Source organism: Equus asinus, chromosome 28 (assembly GCF_041296235.1).
Source record: "Equus asinus isolate D_3611 breed Donkey chromosome 28, EquAss-T2T_v2, whole genome shotgun sequence".
Lineage (NCBI taxonomy): Eukaryota > Metazoa > Chordata > Mammalia > Perissodactyla > Equidae > Equus > Equus asinus.
This window is the reverse complement of record NC_091817.1, coordinates 24,181,110-24,203,835: the sequence shown is the minus strand read 5'-3', so window position 1 is coordinate 24,203,835 and position 22,726 is coordinate 24,181,110. Positions and strand designations below refer to the sequence as shown.

The following is a 22,726-nucleotide window of genomic DNA, read 5'->3' as shown; positions in this document are numbered from 1 at the left end:
GACGGAGGGGGGTACTGTTCTCCCGTCATGTCAAGCATCTCATGATATTCAACCCTAAAAGGGGAGGGAACGAGCATGTAACCGGTACCTACTTCATCATATGAGGCACTTTGCGTACCTTGCCTCCCTGACCCCTCCAAGAGTCCTGGGGGCCAGGAGGTGTCACTAAGTCATGCACAGAAACAGCTCCCGGCCTCGGAGACAGGCATCAAGGAGTCGAGTCACAGTCCATTCCTTGCCCGTCTGACTTGCCACATTCCTAAGGTACCGCCCACCCGTGGAAGCCCTCTAGGCCAGGAGTTCCCAGGCTCTCTTGAGGACTAGGCGAGCAGCAAATGGGAGGGGGATCACTGGGGAGTGGTGGGGACTGTGGCAAACTAAGGGATGTGCGCCACTTCTAAAGGACACAGGCATGTGGCTCTGGCAGATTACTCTTGAGTGGGAACGCTGGACCAGCACTTAGGAGAAGCTGAAAATCTGGATTTTTATGTAGAAGTTCCCCATTTTAAATACTGACAATAAATTCAGAAAAGCGTTTAAACACCTCTCTGCGGTCTGCCCCGCTCTCCAGTCCCTGGGGCAGCAGGTGCACCACTTCCAACGTCGGCGAGGTCGGGGACAAAGCAGACTCAGGTGAGAGGCTGGAAGACCACTCACATTTATTGGCCGGACTTGGCTTAGAGTGTAGCCGGGCCACGCTGGGCCCTCTTGGAACGAACGAGAACACTGTGTAACACATGCAGCCCCGAGGAGCTCCCTGGATCTCGCTGAGGTAGTGGCTGCCCCCAGTGGCCTTGCCTGACTATCTTGGCAGTGCCCACCCCTGCACCCTGAGACCTGGCTTTGTCCTTACACAGGACAGACTGGGCCCATCCATTCCCAGGGTCAGACTGGCTCGACCTGGATCTGGGCCCAAAGTCTTCAGAAGCCAGCATGTAAGGGGAGCGGGTCCTCCAGTTCATAGATGGGAAAACTGAGGCTCGAGGCAGGAGGACATGCATCCAGCAGCCTCATGGCTGAGTCCTCGAGTTGGCCCAGAGCCCAGGTCCTCAGTCCACTGGGCCGGCTAGTGCTTGGACATGCTCCCCTCCCAGTTCTAGGCAGAAGACATTCTCTGGCTTAGCTGCTCTGGAATGCGATCTATAAATACATACTTGGTTTTTAAAAAGTAGTAAATAAGATCCTGGGCCAGCCCGAGGGCATTTGGCCAGCCACATGTCATAGACTGGACATTTGTCACATGGCATAGATGAACCACCAATTGTGTCCTGCCACATGTAGTGCCATGCCATTGACCCACCGTCCATTCTGAAAGCTCCATGTAGTGTCACATGGAACTCTGCCACGCATGACTTTCTGTGTCACACATCACACGATGACACCCTCACTGTGTCTGTACATGTCCCCAACTGGTCATGCATGTCACATGTGATACAGTGTAGTCATTGGCCATATTAGGCTTCTGGCCCCAAAGAAGTCTTCCCTGAAAACTGCAGCAGCACAAACGTGCCCCCCTCCTGGGGCAGTGTGAAGGGACACCGAGCTGAAGCTCATCTCCTGAGTCCTCTCTCCTGATGAGTAGAAGTTGGCATCACTCAGCTGGATTTTTTTTTTTTTTTGGCTGAGGAAGATTGGCCCTGAGCTAACATCCATGCCAATCTTCCTCTATTTTGCATGCAGGTCACTGCCACAGCATGGTGTAGTGTAGGTCTGTGCCTGGGAACCAAACCCAGGCCACTGAAGTGGAGTGCACCGAACTCAACCACTGGGCCACAGGGCCGGCCCCTTTTGGCTGGATTTGAAGGGTGGCAAGGCAGCCATCAAGTACCCCGAGGAGCTGGTGGCTGGTTGTGGAAGAAAGCAAAGTCCAGCCTGGGCTCCTGGCTCTGCAGACGCTGGGCCATGTCAGTGGGGATGAGGTTATTCCAGAGGCTGCGGGCACAGAGACAGACACTCAGCACTCCTGTCTCTGCCTCCCGTGCTATCTATAGATGGGGAAACCGAGGTCCCAAAGGGGAAGAGCCATGCCCAGAGTTACCTGGCGGAGGCAAGTACCAGACCAGCGTGGCTATCCTAGGGAGATAATGTCGCCCACACCCACCCCCTGACTTCACCCACTCAGTCTTCTTCCCAGGGACCTAGTGATCCCAGCCAGGGCCGTGCTCATATAACACATTCGTGCAAATAAGGAAAGAGTTCCCCTTCTTTAAGACACTTTACTTCCATTGTCTGTAATTTTTTTTTTTTGAGGAAGATTAGCCCTGAGCTAACTACTGCCAGTCCTCCTCTTTTTGCTGAGGAAGCCTGGCCCTGAGCTAACATCTGTGCCCATCTTCCTCTACTTTATATGTGGGACGCCTACTACAGCATGGCTTTTGCCAAGCGGTGCCGTGTCTGCACCCGGGATCTCAGTGGCAAACCCTGGGCCGCTGAGAAGTGGAACGTGCGAACTTAACCGCTGTGCCAGCGGGCCAGCCCTATAGCTACCAATTTAGGTGCTGACTATGTGCCAGGCATTGTGCTCAGTGCTCTATATAATAATTTAGTCCTCACAGCAACTCTCTGAGGTAAATACTATCATTATCCCCATTTTATAGATGAGGAAATTGAGGTGCAGAGGGGTTGAGTTACTGATGCAAAGTTATACAATCGGCAAACGGCAGAGCTGGGATTTGAGCCAGGTCTGCTGGCTGCCACAGTCCTGGTGGCGTGGTCCAAGACTCCTGTGATGATCCCTAACCCAGGTCCCGCCGCCTCCCACAGGGAGAGCCCTTACATTTCAGGGGTTGGTGTGGCCCCCCGCCCATTGTCCCGGCCCCTGCAAGCCCTTGTTACCGGATGACTTGGATGCCGGACCCCTGCGCCAGCCCTTCAGCCAGGAGCCAGGCTCCACAAGCTGTGATCCGATTCTTCTCCAAGCTTCCCAGTGGGCAGCAGAGGAAGGGAAAGACAGAGCCTGGCATGAGATGGGGGAGGGAGGGGCTTCCCTGTGTCCCTCCCCCAGGCCAAGATGGGGGGCACGGGCTCTCACACATCTGCTCAGAGAAGCCGACAGACAGCAGTGGACTCTAGTGCAGCAGGAAGGCTGCAGGCTGGGGCCCGGGGAGAGCTAAGCTGGGCAGAGGTTTGGAGCAGACCAAAGTGTGCAAGTCAAGGAGGGCTTCCTGGAGGCAGGGGCCTGACCCAGTGGCCTCTTGGCTTTCCCCAGGAAGGAGGTCCCCCTTCGGCCCTCCCCACCCCCTTCTGGCTTCCCGGGATGTGCCCCTCATACTCCACTCTCTTCAGCCGGCCCATCCGCGGCAGGACCCGGGCCAGCTCAGCAGCCGCCTCATCCCCGAGCAGATTCCAGGACAGCCTGCAGGGCAGGGGGCCAAGGTCAGTGGCAGGAGAGCAGTGAGGTCAAAGGGTGGAGACAAGGTGGCAGGTGGGGAGGGCTGGGGCCAATCATGGGGGTGGCGGTGACTCGCAGGAGCAAGAAAGGCCCCCTGATGGGGTGCTTGTGTGCCCTCCCCTGAAGACTGTCTCCTTCCACCTCCCCACCATCCCTGAGCTGGGTGTCCCTCAAGAACCCAGACGGCTTAGGAGCTGGCTGGCCTCAGAGTTCAGACCACACGGTCTGCAGAAACAACGTCACGATCCAAACATCCAGCACGCAGGGCCCACCAGCATGACTTCTGCCACATCCATGCATCTCCTGCATTATTATCTGAGTCCTATTTTCCCCCTTCCCTTCCTTTGTTTTTTAACTTTAAGAAATTAATCTTAGGAAATATTAGCGCGACTATCATTAGAAAACCTGTGTCGAGGACCCTAAACAGAAGGTAGTTGCAAGGACAAATACAGTGCAACGGCAGCATCAACTTCTGGCTGGAACCCAAGTCCTTCCCAAGGTGGGAGCCTGTGGCCTGCCCCCTGCCGGCTGAAACGAGAGTCTCACCAGCGTCAGGTGTTTAAGATGAGTTAGCGCTGATCTGAGACTTTCTCTTTGGTGTAACATACTGAGAAGGGTTAAAATCCTTACGATGCAAATCTAAAATCCTCTCATGGCCTCTTGTGTCCTGTACCTTAGGAAATAGCTTTTCCTTCCATACCGTGGTCAGGGCCCCAGCCTAGTCCTGGCATTCTAGTTCACCCTGCGGCAGTCCTGCAAGGCCCCAACGTCTGAGAGGCTCTGAAGGCCAAGGGGGTGATGGCTCTGACCCGTGGATGGGCAGGGAGCCTGCTGGCTTCAGCTGCCCTTTGCCACCAACAGGTGGTTCAGAAATTGAGGCTCCATAAACCAGGCGAGGAGGCCTATTCAGTCGCCTCCCCACAGGGAGGGTCAGGGGCAAAGGGCCTTTATAGACCGTCTGGCCCCTGCCCCGCTGCCACTGCACAGGTGGGAATAGGCGGGAACAGGTGGGAACAGGTGGGAGAGGCTGAATGGCTTTGCCCGACATTGCTCGCAGCTCAAGTGTTAAAACTTGCTCGAGAGGTTTGAGCGAGAGCCATCTTCCCGTTTATAGGTGGGAGACCAGCGGGGGGAAGGGACCAGCTCCAGGCCACACAGCAGGCTGGGCCGAGCCCCCAGATGGCCGCTTTCCCAGCTCTTCAAGCACTCACAAGATTTCTTCCAGGGCCGGGCAGAGCATGAAGCCGGCAGCCAGCGGCTTGGCCGTCTGGTCATCAATCTCACAGGAAACCAGGCTGGGAGTGGAGAAGGGGGGATGCGGATGTTCAAGTCAGGGGCACCTCCAGGCAGGCCCCATCCCCTCCACCCTGTAGTCACAGCAGGAGGGAGCAGAGTGGCAGCCTCCAGGGCAGGGCAGGAGTCTTACAAAAGTGTCCCTTTTTGCCCCAGGCTTCCCCCATACCTGAGGCCTCGGTCATGTCACCTCAAGGCCTTCCCAGGTTGTCAGGCTCAGCCAGAGAAGGGCTGCCCACCCCCCATCCCCTGTTCCCAGGGAGTCGGAGGAGGTGACTTACTCTATCTGCCTGAGCAGTGGGAGCCCCTGGCAGAAGTGCGGGACCCCTCCGGCCAGGCTGTTCTCTGCCAAGCTGCAGGGCAGGGAACGTGTTGGTGAGAGGGACGCCCAGACCCTCCTGGCCCACCCCCTGCCCGGCTCCATGGCGCCACTCACCTGATCACTTCCACCTGCGGGCATCTGTCCAGGGCCCGGGCCAGGCTCAGTGCCCCCTCGGGGCCCAGACGGCTGGAGGGCAGGCTGGGGAAATGGGAAAGGGTAGGGGACCACTTGGGGGGACTGGGGGCCTTCCCGGTCCCCCCACCCTCAGCTTTGCCAGACCTCAGAAGACGGTCCCTGGGTTATGCCACCTCGATCCCTCCCCACCACATAGGACCGGGTGGGCGTCAAGGGCCCCGGCTTTGGGGTCTGAGACCCTCCCTGGATCAGGGAGGTGAGCCCTCCCCCCCTCTCCTGGCTGTAGTTCTCTCGCCTGGAAAACGGAGCAGACGGAACTCCCGGCCCCTCAGGGCTGCTGTGAGGCTCACACGAGACCACGGACAGAAACGGTAAAGTGCCGAGGCCGTGCCTCTTGGCGCTTCTCTCCCGCACAGCCCTTTGCTCACACTTCCTCATTCGCCCCCCAGAGACTGGCTCACAGGTCACACTGAGCTGGGATTGTTGGATTTCTTTCGTATATAAGTAAACTGAGGCTCAGAAGGGGCAGGGGCCTGGCCCAGGGCACACAGGAGCTGGTGGCAGAGCTGGGACCATGCTGGGGCCCCTGATTTCCTCGGCCCAGACTCCAGAGGAGGGGAGGCGCAGGCGGTGGAGAGGGGGCAGCCAGCCCCAATGCAGGGCACAGTTTGCTGGAAGGCAGGGTGGCTCAGCCAATGGGGGCCTGCCCCCCATGCTCCTAGGGAAGACCCCCCCCACTGCTGGCTCTGCACACCCCCGGGCAGGGGACACTCACCGCAGGACCCTCAGGTGCGGGGGCAGCGCCTGGGCCAGCCTCAGGGCCGTGGGATCCCCCAGGGCATTGCAGCCGAGCCTGGAAGAGGAGAGGGGATGAGGTGAGCCTGGGGCCGGCCTGCTCCTGACCCCTGCCCGGTCCTGAGTCCACTGAGGGACACCAGGGCCAGGTGGGCCACGGGGACACAGAGGGCAGAGGGCAGCCCACCTGGGCATACACTCACATCAGCTCCTCCAGGTGTGTGCAAAGGGCGAGCGACTCCACCAACCGCATTCCCCCAGCCGGGCCGATGCCATTTGCTGAGAGGCTGATGGAGGGGCACACGTCAGACCCTCGGACGCCCCCCCCATCCCCCACCTCTGCTGGAGCCCAGAGAGACAGCACCCCCGCCACAGGCCTTCCCAGCCTGATGGGGCACACAGGCCCGGAGAGGAGCAGGGGCTGGGCTGGCTCAAGGTCCCACAGACAGGAGGGCCAGGAGTGACCCTGCCCCAACCTGGACACTGAGTTGAAGGAGGAATGTTAGCCTGAGCCAGAAGCCAGTGTCCCCCTGACCACGGTGCAGCCACTGAGGGCCCCTGTCGGCAGGGCCGGCCACTCACTCTATTTTCCTGAGCTCAGGCAGCCCCGGCAGGACGGCAGCTAATTGCTGGGCACCAGTGTCTCCAATCTGGTTGTGGCTCAAGCTTGGGGAGAGAAGAGCAGGAGAACCCGAACCATCAGCCTGTCACCATCTCATCTCACCCACCTCCTCCTCCCAGAACAGAAGAGGAGGCTGAAGTCTAGAGAGAGGCCTCAGCTCACACTGATCAAGTCCCCTCATCCTGCGCTGGGTGAGGGCTCCAGACTCTCACCTTCCGTTTCAGCAGTTCTCCCTGATGTCTGACCTACATCGCTCCTGCTGCAATCCACACTCTCACATCCTATCTTTGGGGTCTCCCAAGGTGCTAGGTCTGCGGCTATGCAGTGTACAAAGTGCGTGAAGGTGAGGAGACAAAGAAGGGAAGGGTGTCCCCAAGGAGCCCCTTGCTTTCGTCATCTTCCCCTGCCAAAGTCGTCTTGGGTCTGGTGGAGGGACAGGCAACTCACCCCAGCTCCTCCAAGCTGGTCACAGCTCTGAGGGCCTTGGAGAGGTGGCAGCAGCCGATGTCACTGATGCCGTTACTGCTCAGACTGGAGAAGAAGGGAACAGCCAAGAGGCCTTAGTCAGGAGTCAAGGCCTTTGCAGGTGCCGTGCTATGAACTGTACAGTTTGCAAAGCCTTTACACATCTGGGAATTCACATGCCAGTCACAAAACTTCCAGGAGAGGTGGATGGGCAGGGCGGGTATGACTGTACCCGATGTCCAGATGAGAAAACAGAGACCCGAGGTGGAGCTGTGGCTGGCCAAAGACTCCCAGGCCAGTGGAAAGGAAAGCCCAGAGCCGCGGGCCTGGGAGCCGCGGCCACATGTTTTGGTTTGGCCAGACTTGGCCTCAGTCCCTGTGGGATGGGTCTCCGGGCCTTCCTGCTGAAGGCCAATTTCATGCCGGTTCCATAGTTCAGGCAAATGGTCCCTCCAGGCACATCCTGTTCTGATCCCACTCAGATCGGGGGCTGTTCCCCAGACCCAGCCTATTGTCTTCTCCGCAGCCGGCCCCGCCCTGCCTCCATGAGTGGGAAAAACAAAACAAAACAGCTGACGATGCAAACAGTCTCAGCCCCAGTTAACTATTTGTCTAAGACTTTTTTCTTTTGTTTTCTTTTGTTTTGCAGATTAAATTTTAGCAAACTGCCTTTCAGTAAATTATTTTTGCGTGAAACGACCCAGTCTCCTAGCACACGCTCCCCAAACTCTCTGACCTCATTTCCTCCGCCAGAGTGGGGGCGGGGCTTGGATTAAAACAAAACAATGCTTGTGTCATTGCTGGGGTTTGTTTTTAGTCATCATAGTTCATATTTTGAAAAACTACATGAAAAGAGCATGTGATGTGTATTTATCAGAGCGGCCAGGGGCATGAGGAGGGTAGATCAAGCTCCCCAGATCTGGGTCCAGACTCTTGCTGCTCAAAGTGTGGTCTGCGGCCCCCAGAAGGGGTGTCACCTGGCAGCTTGTTAGAAATGCAGAAACTAGGCGCCCCAGACCTGTGGACTCAGAAACGTGAACGAGGGCCCGGGGTGAATTTGTGCACGTGAAGGGTTGTTCCAAGACTTGAGCCAACTCCTTCAGGCCACTTTTGTAGCCGGGAGAAAGATGGTGGCTTTAAAAGGCAAGAGCTGTGGCACTGACCTGGGAGGGTTCAGGAATGTCCCCAGGTGCCCCTGGTGCTTCCCTGGGAGGATGGTCCCAACAGAGCTGGGGAGTGCGCCCTCCCACTGGTTCCCACGGGGCCACTCGGTCACTCACCGGAGGCTCTGCAGAAGGATCATGCGGCTGAGTCCTTGAGTGAGCACCGCCAGGCTGGAGCCGCCCAGCGGGAGGTGGCTGAGGCTGGAGGACAAGAGGCCAGAGGAGGACTTGGCATCTCTGGGGTTGGGACCCAGGTGCAGACAGATACCTGGGCAGTCCAGGCCCAGGGCTTGAGGCCTCGGTGCTTAGCAAGGCCCAGGGACTTCCAAAACACCCACTTATATCCACATAGTGTAAAAAAGTCACATAAAACAAAGCTGCGTGGGAAATCCCAATGCTGTTTCTATGCACGCATTAATAAGGTCATCCAAGCAGCAGTTCTATGCACTGAATCACATGGGACCAGGCTCCTGTTCAGTCATCACAGCGACCACATAGGGAGCATATACAACGGGCCACGCACTGGGCTTGGCCATCTCGAGAGGGGGGGTCTATCATCCTCCCCACATACAGATAAGGGACGCAGAGGCTCAGAAAGGTAGAAAACGTGTTCAAGGCCACACACGGAAAGTGGCAGCATCAAGAACAGAACCTGAGGCCGTAGGACTCCCATTTCTGGGCCCCCATCACGTGTTACCCATGGGATCATGTTCCTTCAGGCCCCAGCCTGGGCAGGGGAGGGAAGTAATAATATCAATAACAGCCAAAACTTGTCGAGTGTGAGCTCTGCGCCAGGCTCTGCTCTAAGTACTTAACACGTCTTATTTCATCCAATCCTCCCAACAACCCTAGGAGGTAGGTACAGCGATTAACCCCCAGGTTAAGATGAGGAAAAAAGCACAGAGAGGTTAAGTAACTTGCCCAAGCTCACACATGAAGAGGTGGGACCAAGAGGTGACAACGGTCCTGGTTTGCCCAGAACCAAGGGGGTTGCCAGGATACAGGACCTTCAGCCCCAGGCCAACTGGGACGGTAGGTCATCCTGCAGAGAGCTGAACCAGGTGGTGTTGCTGCCAACCAGGGCCCAGGTCCCTAACCACTCCGCTGCAGAGGGACAGGCGGAAGGAGCCAGCTGGGTGTGAGGGGAGCTGCTTGTCAGGGGGGAGAACTCAGACAGGACCGATCTGAAAGTGTGAGAGGCCTCTGCACCGTGAGGACCCCTCCCTCTCTTCAGACAGGGAAGGTGTCATTGTGCCCACTTTGCAGACAGGGTGACCGAGGCCACAAGAGGGACGAGCAGCACTGGGAGCTGGGAGGGCAGAAGAAGGGGCGACACGGCTGGCCTCTTCTCTGCATGACCCCCAGCTCCCGGCCCAGGCGCCCAGGTGAATACGTATTTGTCAAGTGCATGAAAGAGCCAATGAATGACCTTGTGGAGCCTCCAACCGCCCAAATCAAAGCTTCCAGAAGGAAGGGAGGCTGAGCAGGGGGCAGGCACATGGGGGCGAGGGTAAAGAAACAGCTCAGTGGGAAGACAGGTGGGTCCTCTGGTCACAGGTCTCCCTGACAGCCCCAGGACAAGCAGAGAAGGACGGCCGAAGTGGGAGAATGTCATTGCTAAGGGGCAAAGGCAGAAGGCCACTTTTATTTATTTATTTATTTTGTGAGGAAGACTGGCCCTGAGCTAACATCTGTGCCAGTCTTCCTCTATTTCAGGTGGGATGCTGCCACAGTGTGGCTTGACGAGCGGTGCTAGGTCCGCGCCCGGGATCCGAACCTGTGAACCCCGGGTCCTTGAAGTGGAGCACGTGAACTTTAACCATCATGCCACCGGGCTGGCCCCAAGGATGCTTTTAAACTGTATTCAAAACATATGTTGAAGAAAATCTGGAGAAAAATTCACAAACTGCTCCTTCACAGAACTTTTCCCAGGGGGTGTCATTGCCAGGGGATTTCGTCTTCTTTGTCACATATTTCTATCATGATACAACTTTTTATCACTGGTGTGTATTTTGGGTCATCAGAAAAAAGAGATTAAAAGCAGAAAATGCCCTGTTACACGTTCTGTCTACATACTGTCATGTTGGTGCAAGATGGGGACCTGTCCTTTAGACTGAGCTGTTTCTGGTGTTTCTAAGAATTTGGCGACTCCAAACACAGGTGAGAGTAAAAGCTGTCAGTTACTGAAGAAATCATTGTAGGCAAAGGGCAGTGGACATCCGTGGGGTTTTTCTGCCCAGTTTGTTTCTCTTTCTTCTGTTAATAATAGCACCCTGAAGCACCATCCCCACCACGTCCAGACGCTCGGGTGGGCATGTGGCCTGGATCTGGCCCATGAGAATACTGTGTGCTCAGAGCCCCGGTGATTGTTTAGGGATGGGCACGTGACTGGAACTTGTCTAGTGAGACGCAATCTGGGGCCTTTTGTCGTAGCTACAGGGAGAAAGCTGCTCCCTTTCCACTAAGCTGGCAGAGAGTAAGCCTGAAGTTGCAGGGACGGCCTGCTTGAGGATGAAGTCAAGACGGAGTGGGGTAGGTAGAGAGCAAACATAGAACCTGGATCCAGCCAAGCCTGAAGCCGGTTGCCTTGTAGTTTTCAGTGACATGAGCCAATAAATTTCTAGCTTGGGTCGGTTTGAGTGAGTAGTCTGTTTCATATGATCAAGCATTTTGATAGCACTCAGAGCCAGGAAAGGAAGTAAAAGGGAGGACATTCAGCTCACTGGGTCCATCCAGGGACTGGATGGTCTGTGTTGAGGAGAGATGCGTAGGTTCCCAGGCACGCGCCCTCCCCGCCCCGACCCCCATTCACCATCACTTACTTGAGCCTCTTCAGCCGGCGCTTGCCCTCAAGGGCCCCCATCAGCACCTTGGTGTCCTCCTCGCCAAACTGAGTGTTGGACAATCTGGAGGGGACGAAGCACGAGGCGAGTGTTAGAGAAGCCTGCCCAGTCCCTGGAGCGGAGCTGTGCCAGCACTCCCCTCACCACTGGTCACCCCAGGAGGCCGGCTCTGCCTCTGCAGGTCCCAGACCACCCCTCCTGTCCAGGCTCCACGGGGACATTCCTGGCCCCAAGGGTCAGGCTCTGGGGTCCCCGGGCATGGCAGTCACAGCTGATCCGGCTGAGAAAGGATGCCCTGGATGAGGGCTGCAAAAGAGGAAGCCAGGGACAGGGACACACACACACGCGCAGGGGTCCCTCGTGCCCTTGGCTCTCTGCACCCCAACACCCACAGACACCCCAGGCAGAGGAGACCAGGAGCCCATTTCAGATGAGGCAGTCCCAGCCTAATGGGCACAGTCATCTGCCCTCGGTCGCTCTGAGCGAGGGCAAAGTTGGGACCAAGAACACAGGGCTCGGCCTTCCCCAGGCCACACCCAGAGACACTGGGCTTCATCCGGGATAACAGTGACAGGCTCAAGTCCAAGCCCAACTTCCCGTCCAGCCCTTGCCCTCAGCTGGGCTACCCCTGCCCAGACCACTCCACCCTCCGACTCACTCCAGCTCCTCCAGGTGGGGACAATGGCTCAGACCAGATGTCAGGTGGGCCAGGCCCTCGGAACTCACACGGCTGGAGATCAGCCTGGTGGGGGTCAAAGGGCAGCAGGTCAGGCAGGAACTCTGGGTCTTGGGAGCTCTGAATGCTGGTGGCAGGGGGCAGGGAGGTGGGAGTGGTTCCTGGGGGGCAGCAGAATCATACATCTCTCCCACCGTGGAATCATCACGCCAGGATACAGTTTGGAGGCAGGAGCGTGGCCTAGTCGAGCATTTTCCTAAATCATAATCGTTCAGGTAGCAACTTCGCAATTTATGCCATAATTGGGCATCACTGTAAAGTCTAGCTAGCTACTGTCATTTTTGACGAGCTCGGCATCTTTATTTAAATAGCAAAAAGCTAGCAACTATTGGAGGTGTTAAAGATCTATTGGCACTCAAAGAAGATCCTCTCCTTGATACAATCAGTTGGATGAAAAGAGAACTGAAGGTTAGAAAAGGTCCATTTTGCAACCATCATATTGATATTCGATTCAGGCAGGAATTATCCACGGATGCTGAAATTTATGGGGGAAGAGCCGAGGGAGGACAGATTATTGACATAGTCTTAGAGCGTCTCCCGACAAGATACTGGTTAATTACAATGGGAAAAATAGTAGCTTTGCAAGTGAAGAAACCCGGCAGACACCACCTTCACCAGGTGATCACAGTGAACATCACCAGGAAGGGGACAAACAGATGTCACGTGCCTCCCAATGTGACGCACGGAGGAGAATGTGACAGCACCTCTGTGATATTCCTGCCCCAAGTGCCGAACCTGAACCTGAGCGCGAGGGAACATCAGACAGACCCAGGCTGAAAGACAGTCTACAAAGGAACTAACACGTCAATGTCATGACGGTATCATGAAGGTTGAAGGGCTGAGGACCCATTCCAAGTTGGAGGAGATCAAAGAGAGGTGACAACTAAACGCAGTGTGCGATCCTGGATGGAGTCCAGGACTGGAAGAAAAATGCCATATGCAACATCATTGAGACAACTGGCAAAACTGGAACATAAACACTGTAGTTTAGATAATAGTAGCGTATCAATGTTAAATTTCCTGAATGTTACACTTTTACTGGATGAGGGGAGAGAATGTCCTTATTACTTAGGAAACGCACTGAAATATTAAGGCGTGAAGGGGCATGATTATGCAACCTACTTTCACATGGTTCAGAAAGAGAGCTGGGGAGAGGGGAAGAAGAGAGAGGCGGCGTGAGGACCGAGGGAGGGAGAGAAGAAGGGATCAAATGTAAAAAATATTGACAAAGGGTGAATTTGGGCAAATGGTACACGGAAGTTCTTCTCAGCCTTCTTGCAACTTTTCTATTAGTTTGCAATTATTTCCAAATAAAGAAAAAGAAAGAAAGAGCGTTGAAAAGGAAACCACTTTCTTGCCACGTGGCCGTGTCGATGACCACGCGCCCTGACATCACCTCCAGGGCTGCCTGTGGTCCCAGCCGGCAGGGTGGGGACACAGTTCCCAGGGCTGGGGAGAACAGGAAGTGTGGGGGCAGGGCTGGCTGCAGGCGTGGAGTGAGTGTCTCGTCTGCGTACCGAAATGTCTTCAGCTCAGACACGGACAGCAGCAGGTTCTCCAGCAACAGGGAGCTGGCGTCGCAGAGGTTCACCTGGGACAAGCTGAAAAGGCCGGAGCACGTTCCAGAGGATGACAGGCTGGACACACCTCAGGCATCATCCACCACACAGAGATGGGGAGGCCAAGAGAGGGAAAGGACCACCCGAGAGCTCCCAGTGGGGCAGGGCTCCCCCATGCCACCCGGGGCTCTCCCCACCACTGGCCAAGTGTGAGCCTCTCCTGCATAGGAAAGCAAGCGAGCCAGGCTCTAGCACTGCCCCAGGCTCTGCTGCTCCCCCTCCTGGACAGGCCAACCTCCCACATGTGGCCTGGAGTGGGCACTGGGGTCGAACAGAGAGCTCAGGACCCAGCCAGTGTTGCAGGATGCTGACCTGAGCTGCCGCAGCCTGGCACAGGTCTCCATCAGCTGCCTGACAAGAAGGCTGCGGTGGGTCCCAAGGTCACAGTGAGCCAACCTGGAGGTAGACAGGGAGGCGGCAGTTTCTGAACACCTGGGACAGTACTGGGAACTCAGTCCCTGCCTACAAGGAGCTTACTTTGTTGGGGTAAATAAATGCTAATCAATAAACTCCCTCAATTTACTATTCATTTATGGGAAGTGCTATGAAGGAGAGGTCCAGATGGGGCAGCTGGTATGGCTGTGCACGTTGTTCACTGCACAAGGGGACCCAGCCAAGGAGGCAAATTGGGGCTGAGATCCAGCTATGGCCTATTCCCCAGAATGTACACATGCAGGGTTGCATTCACTCAAAAGTGTGGGTGAATTTCCAAAATTAATTTCCAAAAATGTGCTGTATGGATTAGGAGCCCTATGAATCTAGGCATCTATAAGAGTGGATAATGGGAGGACTTGACTAAGTTTGGGAGTTCAGAGGGGCCTCCCTAGGTGGTGGCATTTAAGCTGATACCTGGAGGATGAGGGAGAGTTAGCCAGCTGGAGAAGGAGGAAGAGGTAAAGGAGGAGAGAACATTCTGGGCAGGAAACAGCAAGGCCCTGTGGTCAAAGGGAGCAAGGTGGTGTTCAAGGAACTGAAAGCTGGCGGGGATGGCTGGAGCTGAGACTGGGGTTTGCGGTGGAGATGGACGTGTAGACAGGTAGGTTGGACTACACTTCACAGGCCACATAGAGGCTTTGGACACCAAAGGACTCCCAGTAGGGGCATAAGAAATATTGGTCAGAAGGAGCAGTGCCTACCCCTGTCCCCTACCCCACCCCATAACCAGCCACTCCCTTGGGACCCCAGGCACTGGGTCCCACCTGAGAGGCACAGCTCCTGGGTTTTCCTGGCGGGGAAATTCCAGCTGGACACAGAGCTGCTGCTGGGTCTCGGAGATGCTGAGGAGGGAAGGCGGCAGGGTTGGTCCAGGGCAGCTTTCCCGTGGAGGCTGAGCTGGGACCTGGGCTCCCCGGCCCACCGACTCTGAGGTCCCAGACCCACTGGGGATCTGGACATAGGTCAGTGGGACACTACAGCCTTTGCTCTTAGCTACTCCATATCATTCTGTCACCTCTGGTCACAAAGGCACAATGTGTGTTACTGTAATCCAGGGGCCACTTCCAGGCAACCAGCGTGGACTCCCAGCCATGTCCACCTGGGATCCAACCGTCCTTTGTCTTGAATCTGGGGCTGCCTTCCTCTCTGGCACTGCAGCTTGACTACTGCACAAGTCCCAACAAGCGTGTGCAGCCCTCCCATAGCCCAGGAGCTCCTGCATCCTGAGAACTCACTAATGATGCAGCTATGACCCCACGGGACGAGAGACCGACGTCTAGATGAGGGAAGGTCCCAGGGGTCAGGAAAAGATGAAGAATTCCGAGGGGCCTCCACCCTGGACTCACCTTATTTTAGTGACGTTGCCTGAGGCCTGGGCGCAGACTTCTGGCAGCGTGAGCACCCCGGCTCTGCCCATCCACGGCTCCTCCACCCTGTCGCAGAAGTGGACACAGATAACGCTCCCTCAAGGTGGGGGCGGGGCGGGGAGGAAAGTCCCAAGGGGGGTCCGGAAGCTTTTTTGGGTTTTGCTTATGTTAAAACTATAAAGTTATACAACTAGGCATAAACATAAAACGGGAAATTACCATCCTTGCTCCAACAGTTATGGCAACAATCCAAACAGAAAATGTTAGTTTTGTTTGTTTGTTTGTTTGTTTGTTTTGAGGAAGATTAGCCCTGAGCTAACTACTGCCAGTCCTCCTCTTTTTGCTGAGGAAGACTGGCCCTGAGCTAACATCCATGCCCATCTTCCTCTACTTTATATGTGGGACGCCTACCACAGCATGGCACGCCAAGCGGTGCCATGTCCGCACCCAGGATCAGAACCGGCAAACCGGAACGTGCGCACTTAACCGCTGTGCCCCCCGGCCAGCCCCAGAAAATGTTAATTTTTAACAATATTTTTAGATTTAAGTAAAAGGTCTACATAACGTTAAATTGCAAAGATAAGGAAATAAAACTGTATATGAAACATGATCCTGATTTTTTATTCAAAAAAAGGAAACATATATATGGAGAGGGGAAAAAACATGGAGAGAGAGGGAGTTAGAGATATGAGGAACTATGTTAAATGTTAATCGTGGTTGTTTAGATGGTAGAATTCTCATGAACGGTTTTTATTTTATTTCTTCCTTAGTTTTCAATATTTTCTGAACTTTCTATAATGTGCGTGCATTAATTTAGAAGCAGGAAAAAAGGGAGCTGTTCAAAATATTCCTGCTTTTAAAGTTATGCTGAATTTTTTTTCAAAGCACTATTTTCTTCTGACGCTCTTCTGGGTTTTCCATAAATTTCTACAACAAGTATGTATTACTTTTAGAGTAAGAAAAGTTTTTGGGGCCAGTCCCATGGCCGAGTGATTAAGTTTGTGTGGTCCACTTTGGCAGCCTTGGGGGTCGCTGGTCTGGATCCTGGGTACGGACCTAGCACCGCTCGTCAAGCCATGCTGCGGTGGCGTCCCACATAGAAGAACTAGAATGACCTACAACTGGGATATACAACTATGTACTGGGGCTTTGGGGAGAAGAAAAAAGAAAAAAAGAAAGACTGAGCTAATCTTCCTCACCCTGCCCCCCAAAAAAGAATTTAACTACTCTAGGTACCTTACATAAGAAGGATCATAGAGGATTTGTCCTTTGAAAAAAAAAAAAAGTTTTATTTTAAAATGTTATTTTGGGTGATCCAGGAATTCTGGGTATATACTCAAAAGAATCGGAAGCTGGGTGAACCCGGAGGACGTTATGCTGAGTGAAATAAGCAGGTCATGGAGAGGCAAATCCTGCCTGCTTGATCCCACTTCCATGAGATTCCCACAGCAGGCACATTCACAGAGACGGAGCAGAAGCCTGGTTCCCAGGGGCTGGGGGAGGGAGAATGGACTGCACCGAGTGTCAGTCTCGCAAGAAGGAAAGAGTTTCAGTTGCACAACAATGTGAATGTACCGAACACTACTGAACTGCGTGCCAGAAAATGGTTAAGACGGTAAATTCCCTATTATGCTAACCAAAAAACTAAAAATTAATTAAATTAAAAAATGTTATTTTGGGGGATAACTGGACTCTATGAGATGTGCACAGCACTGGCCATGAAGTAAGTTTTTTTTTGACACAAATATGTAACTGAATCTCATCGAGCCTTTTGACCTAACTTCCAGTTCCAGGAAAGTCCGGGGTAGGGGAAGAAACCCAATGACATCACGAGGAAGCAGCCAGACTGAGCCAGAAAGTGGGACAGTGGACAGCACGGCGGGCCACCAGGTCACCGACAGGAAAGAGGAAAGCGAGCGGTGACACGGGTTAAGAGTCCTAAGGGCCATAGCCAGCCCACACAAATGTGGACCTCGACTGGACCCTGGATCCGACAAGCCAGCTGTTCCATCTCAGGACAGTGGCGAATTCTAGAGCGGACTGGGTGACACACGACACTCAGGAATTGCTACTGAGTCTCTTAGGCGTCCTAAGTCACCGGCGGTGACGTGAAGAGCTTGTTTTTTAAAGATTCATGGAGAGGGACTTAGAAGGGACCTTGTATGAGATCTATAACTTACTTTAAAAGACTTCAGCCAAAAAAATAAAAATACGAAGCAAATATGGAAGAACATAACAATTGTCAAACCTAGGGGATGGGAACAGGAGTTTTCAGAATTATTCTACTTTTTGGTGTCTTCTCTGCTTTTCTGAAAGTCTTAAATGATCACCGTGAACACGCAAACATGCATTGGTTCTATGTCACTTTCGACCTCAGGTGGGTGTCCACTGGAGTTTCTTTTTTCCTAAGTCCCCAAGCATAGGCCCCGCCAGCGGAAGGCAGCTTCTCTGTGGGCCCAGGGGGTCTGGCACTAAAGGGGAGGGTGGCTCTGCCTCCAGGTGCAGGGTTCTGGGTGCAGGAAACGGCTAGGGCCACCATCCTGGGGGGACCCATACTCCAACACCCGCCCCTGCCCCCCACTCACGCCTCGGTCCCCCCCAGGGGGACAGAGGAAGATGATACCTGAGACTGAGCAGCCCCCTCGGCCACCTCACCAGGCTCAGGAGGACGGTCAGCTGCTCCAGGCCCAGGCAACACTGGGTCAGCCTGGGGACAGAGGTCGGTTACCAGGGCGGCTCTGGCAGGGAGCCCCCAGCCCTGCACTGCCCCCTGGGCCGGGCCGGTCACTCACGTGAGCTCCGCCAGCTGCGGGGCCTGGCTCAGGCCGGAGGCCAGTCGGGGCACGTGCTCTGGCCTGAAGCGACACTCGGTCAGCCTGAGGGCAGGGACAAGGGGCAGAGCTGGGGGAGGGCTGGCAGGGACACCGTCCTGCCTGCTCCCCGTCTGCCCCAGGGCTTGTGGGGGAGCCCCCCCCCCCGGGTGCAAAGGCCCAGGCTGCTCCGGGAGCTTCCCGCCTCCACGGAGAGACCAGCCCCAGGAAGTGCTAGGAGCGAGTCACATATTATCCTGACCATAGGCCAGGCCCTGTGTCGGCCTCAGGGGCACAGGCGAGGAGGCAGGCTGCCTGCCTCATGTGCAGCATCGCCTCCAGCTCCAGCAGCGCCAGGGACGCGCGGAGAAACCCACTCACCCAAGACTCACAGCTGGTAAGAAGGACGCGCAGAATCGCGTTTCAATCCGAGTCAGCAGGACTCCAGACCCCAGCCCCGTCCCCACGCCCTGCTCTCCAGGACCACCTTATTCCAGGCTCCCCTGGGGGGAGGCAGGCCTGGGGTCCCTGCGATGGCCCTGCCCTCCAGGTGCCAGCCCCATGTGGCCAGCAGACAAGCCCCAGAACACCGTCTTACAGACGGCTAAGGGCCCAGCACAACCCGATGGGGCAGCTCCCTCTGGGGATGGGGCCACTGGGGGCTTCCAGCGGGGCTGCCATATAAGTGGGGTCTCAAAGGACTCGGGGAATTTCATGTCAGAGATGGCAGGGAGAGAGGGCCAGGCTGAGTGCCAGGGAAGTGTCATCAGACAGCGCATGTTTGGTGACCATGAGCAAAGGTCCCTGGTGGCTGAGTATGTGTGTGCATGTGTGTGTGGGTGTGTGTGACGTGTGTGGGGTGCATGGGATATGGTGTGTGGGCGCTTGTGTGTGATCTGTGGTATTGGTGTGGTGTGAGTGTGGTGTGTATGTGTGTGTGTGGGGTATGTGTGACGTGTGTGTTGCGGCATGTGTGGGGTGCATGGGATGTGTGGTGTGGTGTGTGTGTGCATGTGTGTGATCTGTGGTGTGAGTGTGGTGTGTATGTGTGTGTGTGTGGGGTGTGTGTGTATATGGTATGGGGGGTGAGGAAGAACAAGGTGGGAGGCGACAGCCAGACCAGACTATGAGGGAGAAGACCAGGCTAAGAAATTTGAACTTTATCCTGGGGCAATGGGGAGCCAAGGAAGGGTGTAGAGCAGTGGAGTGGCACAGTCCCACGCATTTGGGGGAGATCCCTCCAGGCACTGTAGGGCCAAAGGATTAGAGGAGGCCTGGCCAGAGGCCGTGGACCACTCAGGAGGCCATGATCACAGGTGAAGTGAGACTCTCAGAGGAGCTGACCTGGGGGTGGTGGGGAGGTGGAGAGAGGGAGGGAACCCAAGGCTACCATGGGGTAACAGTAACAACAACCACAACAGCTGACCCAGCACGCAGGTGAGCCGTGCCCTTTCCGAGTACCTGGTGCATGCTAACTCTTTTAATCCTCCCATGAGCCTGGGGGAGGTCTTACTGTCGTTCCCACTTTACAGACAGGAACCGAAACACAGAGAGGGAAGCCACTCGTCCAAGGTCACCCAGCTGGTGTGTGTGCCGCTGGGATTTTCCACCAGGTGGCTCAAAGTCCAGCTCCTGACCACAATACCCAGAAGCCTCCAGACTTACAGTTAGAATGCAGCTAAGAGGCGCCAATACAGTGTGAAGGCCGGCTGAGGACTGCAGGTGTGGGGTGGGGGGGCAGATGTGGTGGGATCGGGGGCAGGTGTGGGGTGGGGGCAGGTGTGGTGGGATCGGGGGCAGGTGTGGGGTGGGGGGGGCAGGTCTGGGGTCGGGGCAGGTGTGGTGGGATTAGGAGCAGATGTGGGGTGGGCGGCAGGCATGGGGGTCAGAGCAGGCACAGCGGGGCGGGGTCACAGGTGGGGAGGCACACCCAGGCAGCAAGTTGAAGCCGGTGTGTGAAGGAGGAGAGGCCCAGAGAAGAAGGCCTGGAGGCTACCATGGGTCACCTCTCTCCCGGTCCCCTCCCTTCCTGCTCCCTCCAGACAGAGGTTACCTCAGGGTCTTCCCAGCCTCCTCCGGTGGGGAGAAGTGAATCCAGAAGCTCTGCTCGGAGCCCAGGCTGCAGAGAGAGGGATGCGGGGAAGCCTGGGGCACAGCCAGGCCCACCTAGGGGGTCAGGGGGTGCAGGAGGGGAGGGGCTGGGTCTGCAGGGGCCAGGGAGGGTGGAAGCCAGGGAAGGAGACCCTTGCTGACCAGCGGAGACCTCCAATCCATTCTGTGAGGACAATAAGAGCAGGCCTTCCCTGCCTGGTGACCTCCCTGGTGCCCATGGCACACAGGCCTCAGGGATGGAAACTCTGACGCCATGTCAGCGAGCTGTGAGACTCAGACACACAGACAGAGGGCCACTAAGGGCGGGGGTCTTGATCCCTCCCCATCAGCAAGTGGTGCCCACATCCCCTTACTTCACCGAGGCCTCCCGGATGCGTGGGCAGGAGGGGAGCATCTCCACCAGGCACAGGGCACTTTCCTGAGAGAGTCTGTTGTGACTGAGACTAGAGGAGAAACGAGGTTCAGGGTGGGGGTGAGGGGCAGCACCTCGCTGGAGCCCTGCCCAGCGCCCCGTGTCTCCTCCCCTCCCGCTGGCATGTCTGGGAGGAGCGTCCTCAGTGTCCATTCTCCAGGTGGAGACACTGAGGTCCAGAGAAAGGCCAGAAGGGCACTATCCCCACACAGGCAGGACAGGCACCAGGCCCTGAGTCCTCAAGGGCCGCACCCCCTGTGCCCACTGCCCTTGTGGTCTGGGACAGGGCATCGTTGAGGCCAGGTTGGCAACTCCAGCCCCATGGGGGCCAGGGATGCCCAGGGCACAAAGCTCAGTTGCCTAGCAATGGGTTGTACCCTGGCTCTGGCCACCAGTCTCCCAGCTCAGTGGGGAGGTTGAGTGAGAGTGCGGATGACTTGCTAGGGACCCTCCCTGCTGTGGGGACATCTCCTGATCTGTGTCCTGTGGATTTGGTCAGAGGAGCTTCAGGGACGGGATGGACCGGGACAGGGCAGCTGAGATCCGGCATCAGCTGGTTAGGGATGAAGCTGGTCACTTCTCTGTCCCAGAGTCACCTGGGGCCACCAAGCTTTAGTCACAGCCTCTCCCAGGTGCCTGGGGGCGGGGGGGGGGGGCTCTGCCCAAGGTGGGCAGTGAGGGAAGGACCTGAGACGGGGGAGTGTTGAGGTGAGAATGGGCCCTTTCCCCTCTCCAGGCCGTGTCCTCTGGAGTTCGCTAGGGAGCCCTACAAGAAGCCCATTGACCCCCTGGCCCGGAGGAGTCCTCCTCCTTGTGGTCCTTCAGGCTGCTCGTCACTTACTCAAGCGAACCGGAGATGGGCACCCGAGGCAGATGCTCCAGGAGGCACTGGAGCCCGGCATCACCCAGCTGGTTTGCTGAGAGGCTGCGAGAGGTCAGAGGAGGTTGGTGGCGGTCAGATGCGCCCCCTCACCCGGGGCCTTCTCTTCAGTTACCACCGCTGGTACTCTACCCACACAGCACTGTCGTCAGCACCTTCGCCATCACCTCCACCCCTCTGCACTACAGCCCCAACATCGGCACCATCCCATCATTCTACCAACATCACCACCTCCATCAGCACTAGAATGAGCACCGGCGGCCCCAGCACCGCACGGCAGCTCCCCGGGCCCACATCATCCCCCCACCAGCACCACAGTTAACCAGACCTCATCTTCCCCTTCAGTATCTGCTGACTACTCCCCGGGGTCGTGTGCTTTCAGGAGTTAGAGAAAAAACGATTAGCTGTTACGATGCCCTTGGCCCGCATCAGTTGGGAGCTGTAATTTCTGAACAAGAGTAAATTCAGGAAAAAGAAAACTGCTTCGAGGCTGCGTTTACCCAGCAGATGTCTTCTTTTAATTTGGGGATGCAGCATGGGCAGCTGCTCCTGCAGACTTTATTTCCTTCATTGTGGCATTTTATGGTTTTAGCTACAGTTTCAGAAACAATATAATCGGCAGGCCCTGGAATATCTGATTTTTGTCCTGCATCTTAGAACTTATTTTGTTCCCCATTATGACACTTCTGAGGCTTGTTTATTTTGTCTTTTCCTGAGAAACTTTAAAAATTAGTCTGTCCCATGAAGCCACTAGTAATCTTTAAAACAAGAAAAATTTCCATCTATAATGAAAAAACAGAAAAATTCAAAGACATATTGCTTATTCGTCGGTCTTTAAAATACATGATTTTCATCAGCCACGTTTCTCTTGTTGGCCACATCACAACAGGAATTTAAATTGTGGAGTTTTTACAGCTCTCTTTATATCCTACTGGTCCTAAGCTGGAGTCCTAACAGTTGTGGGCAAAGACTCTGCATTGTATGAGCTGTGTGACCCAGGGCAAGTTCTTGGACTCTTTGTGCCTCAGATGTCTCATCTATAAAATGGGGATAACAGTGCCCAGTGTTGTTGAGGGGATAAAAAGAAGATGTTAAGCACTTAGAACAGGGATAATAGCTCAATAGGTGTTAGCTATCATTATTTTTATTCTACCCATGCGGGGGCTGCACTATCTGGGCACCCAAGGTAAGCCACACAGATGCCACTTCTCAACAACACGAGAGCCCAGAAGTCCCCACCCCAGCTGGCTCGGGGACCCTTCTCAGGCTGAGGCATCTGTGACTTAACCATCTGCCAGGCAAACCAGTGGATCCTTGCTTTTAGTC

The 22,726-nt window shown here is 55.5% G+C and overlaps 1 protein-coding gene and 1 long non-coding RNA gene across 10 annotated transcripts in view; one reads left to right on the top strand and one right to left on the bottom strand.

The window, feature by feature from the left end:
* Positions 1-639: 639 nt before the first annotated feature.
* NLRC5 (NLR family CARD domain containing 5) overlaps positions 640-22,726 on the bottom strand; it is an 85,112-nt gene continuing 63,025 nt past the window's right edge. For 4 of the 9 annotated variants that reach the window (XM_014827280.3, XM_070500226.1, XM_044760794.2 and 1 more), the window contains 22 exons: positions 21,362-21,445; positions 20,462-20,551; positions 20,050-20,115; positions 17,979-18,062; positions 17,810-17,893; positions 15,166-15,252; positions 14,584-14,661; positions 13,697-13,780; positions 13,283-13,366; positions 11,688-11,771; positions 11,009-11,092; positions 8,304-8,387; positions 7,006-7,089; positions 6,519-6,602; positions 6,140-6,223; positions 5,917-5,994; positions 5,121-5,204; positions 4,966-5,037; positions 4,603-4,686; positions 3,272-3,355; positions 2,836-2,919; positions 640-1,932 (listed from right to left, as the gene is read on the bottom strand). In XM_014827280.3, the coding sequence (XP_014682766.3) occupies positions 1,821-1,932; positions 2,836-2,919; positions 3,272-3,355; positions 4,603-4,686; positions 4,966-5,037; positions 5,121-5,204; positions 5,917-5,994; positions 6,140-6,223; positions 6,519-6,602; positions 7,006-7,089; positions 8,304-8,387; positions 11,009-11,092; positions 11,688-11,771; positions 13,283-13,366; positions 13,697-13,780; positions 14,584-14,661; positions 15,166-15,252; positions 17,810-17,893; positions 17,979-18,062; positions 20,050-20,115; positions 20,462-20,551; positions 21,362-21,445 (1,843 nt within the window). In that variant the 3' untranslated portion in view covers positions 640-1,820. Of the gene's footprint in view, positions 1,933-2,835; positions 2,920-3,271; positions 3,356-4,602; positions 4,687-4,965; positions 5,038-5,120; positions 5,205-5,899; positions 5,995-6,123; positions 6,224-6,518; positions 6,603-7,005; positions 7,565-8,186; positions 8,388-11,008; positions 11,093-11,687; positions 11,772-13,282; positions 13,367-13,696; positions 13,781-14,583; positions 14,662-15,165; positions 15,253-17,809; positions 17,894-17,978; positions 18,063-20,049; positions 20,116-20,461; positions 20,552-21,361; positions 21,446-22,726 lie in introns of those variants that run through there. The other 5 variants (XR_011498940.1, XR_011498941.1, XM_044760796.2 and 2 more) reach the window with 5 other exon arrangements.
* On the top strand, positions 18,009-21,879 carry LOC139042328 (uncharacterized). The gene is made up of 3 exons (XR_011498944.1): positions 18,009-18,393; positions 19,529-19,718; positions 21,257-21,879. It is a non-coding gene; the product is annotated as an uncharacterized lncRNA (long non-coding RNA).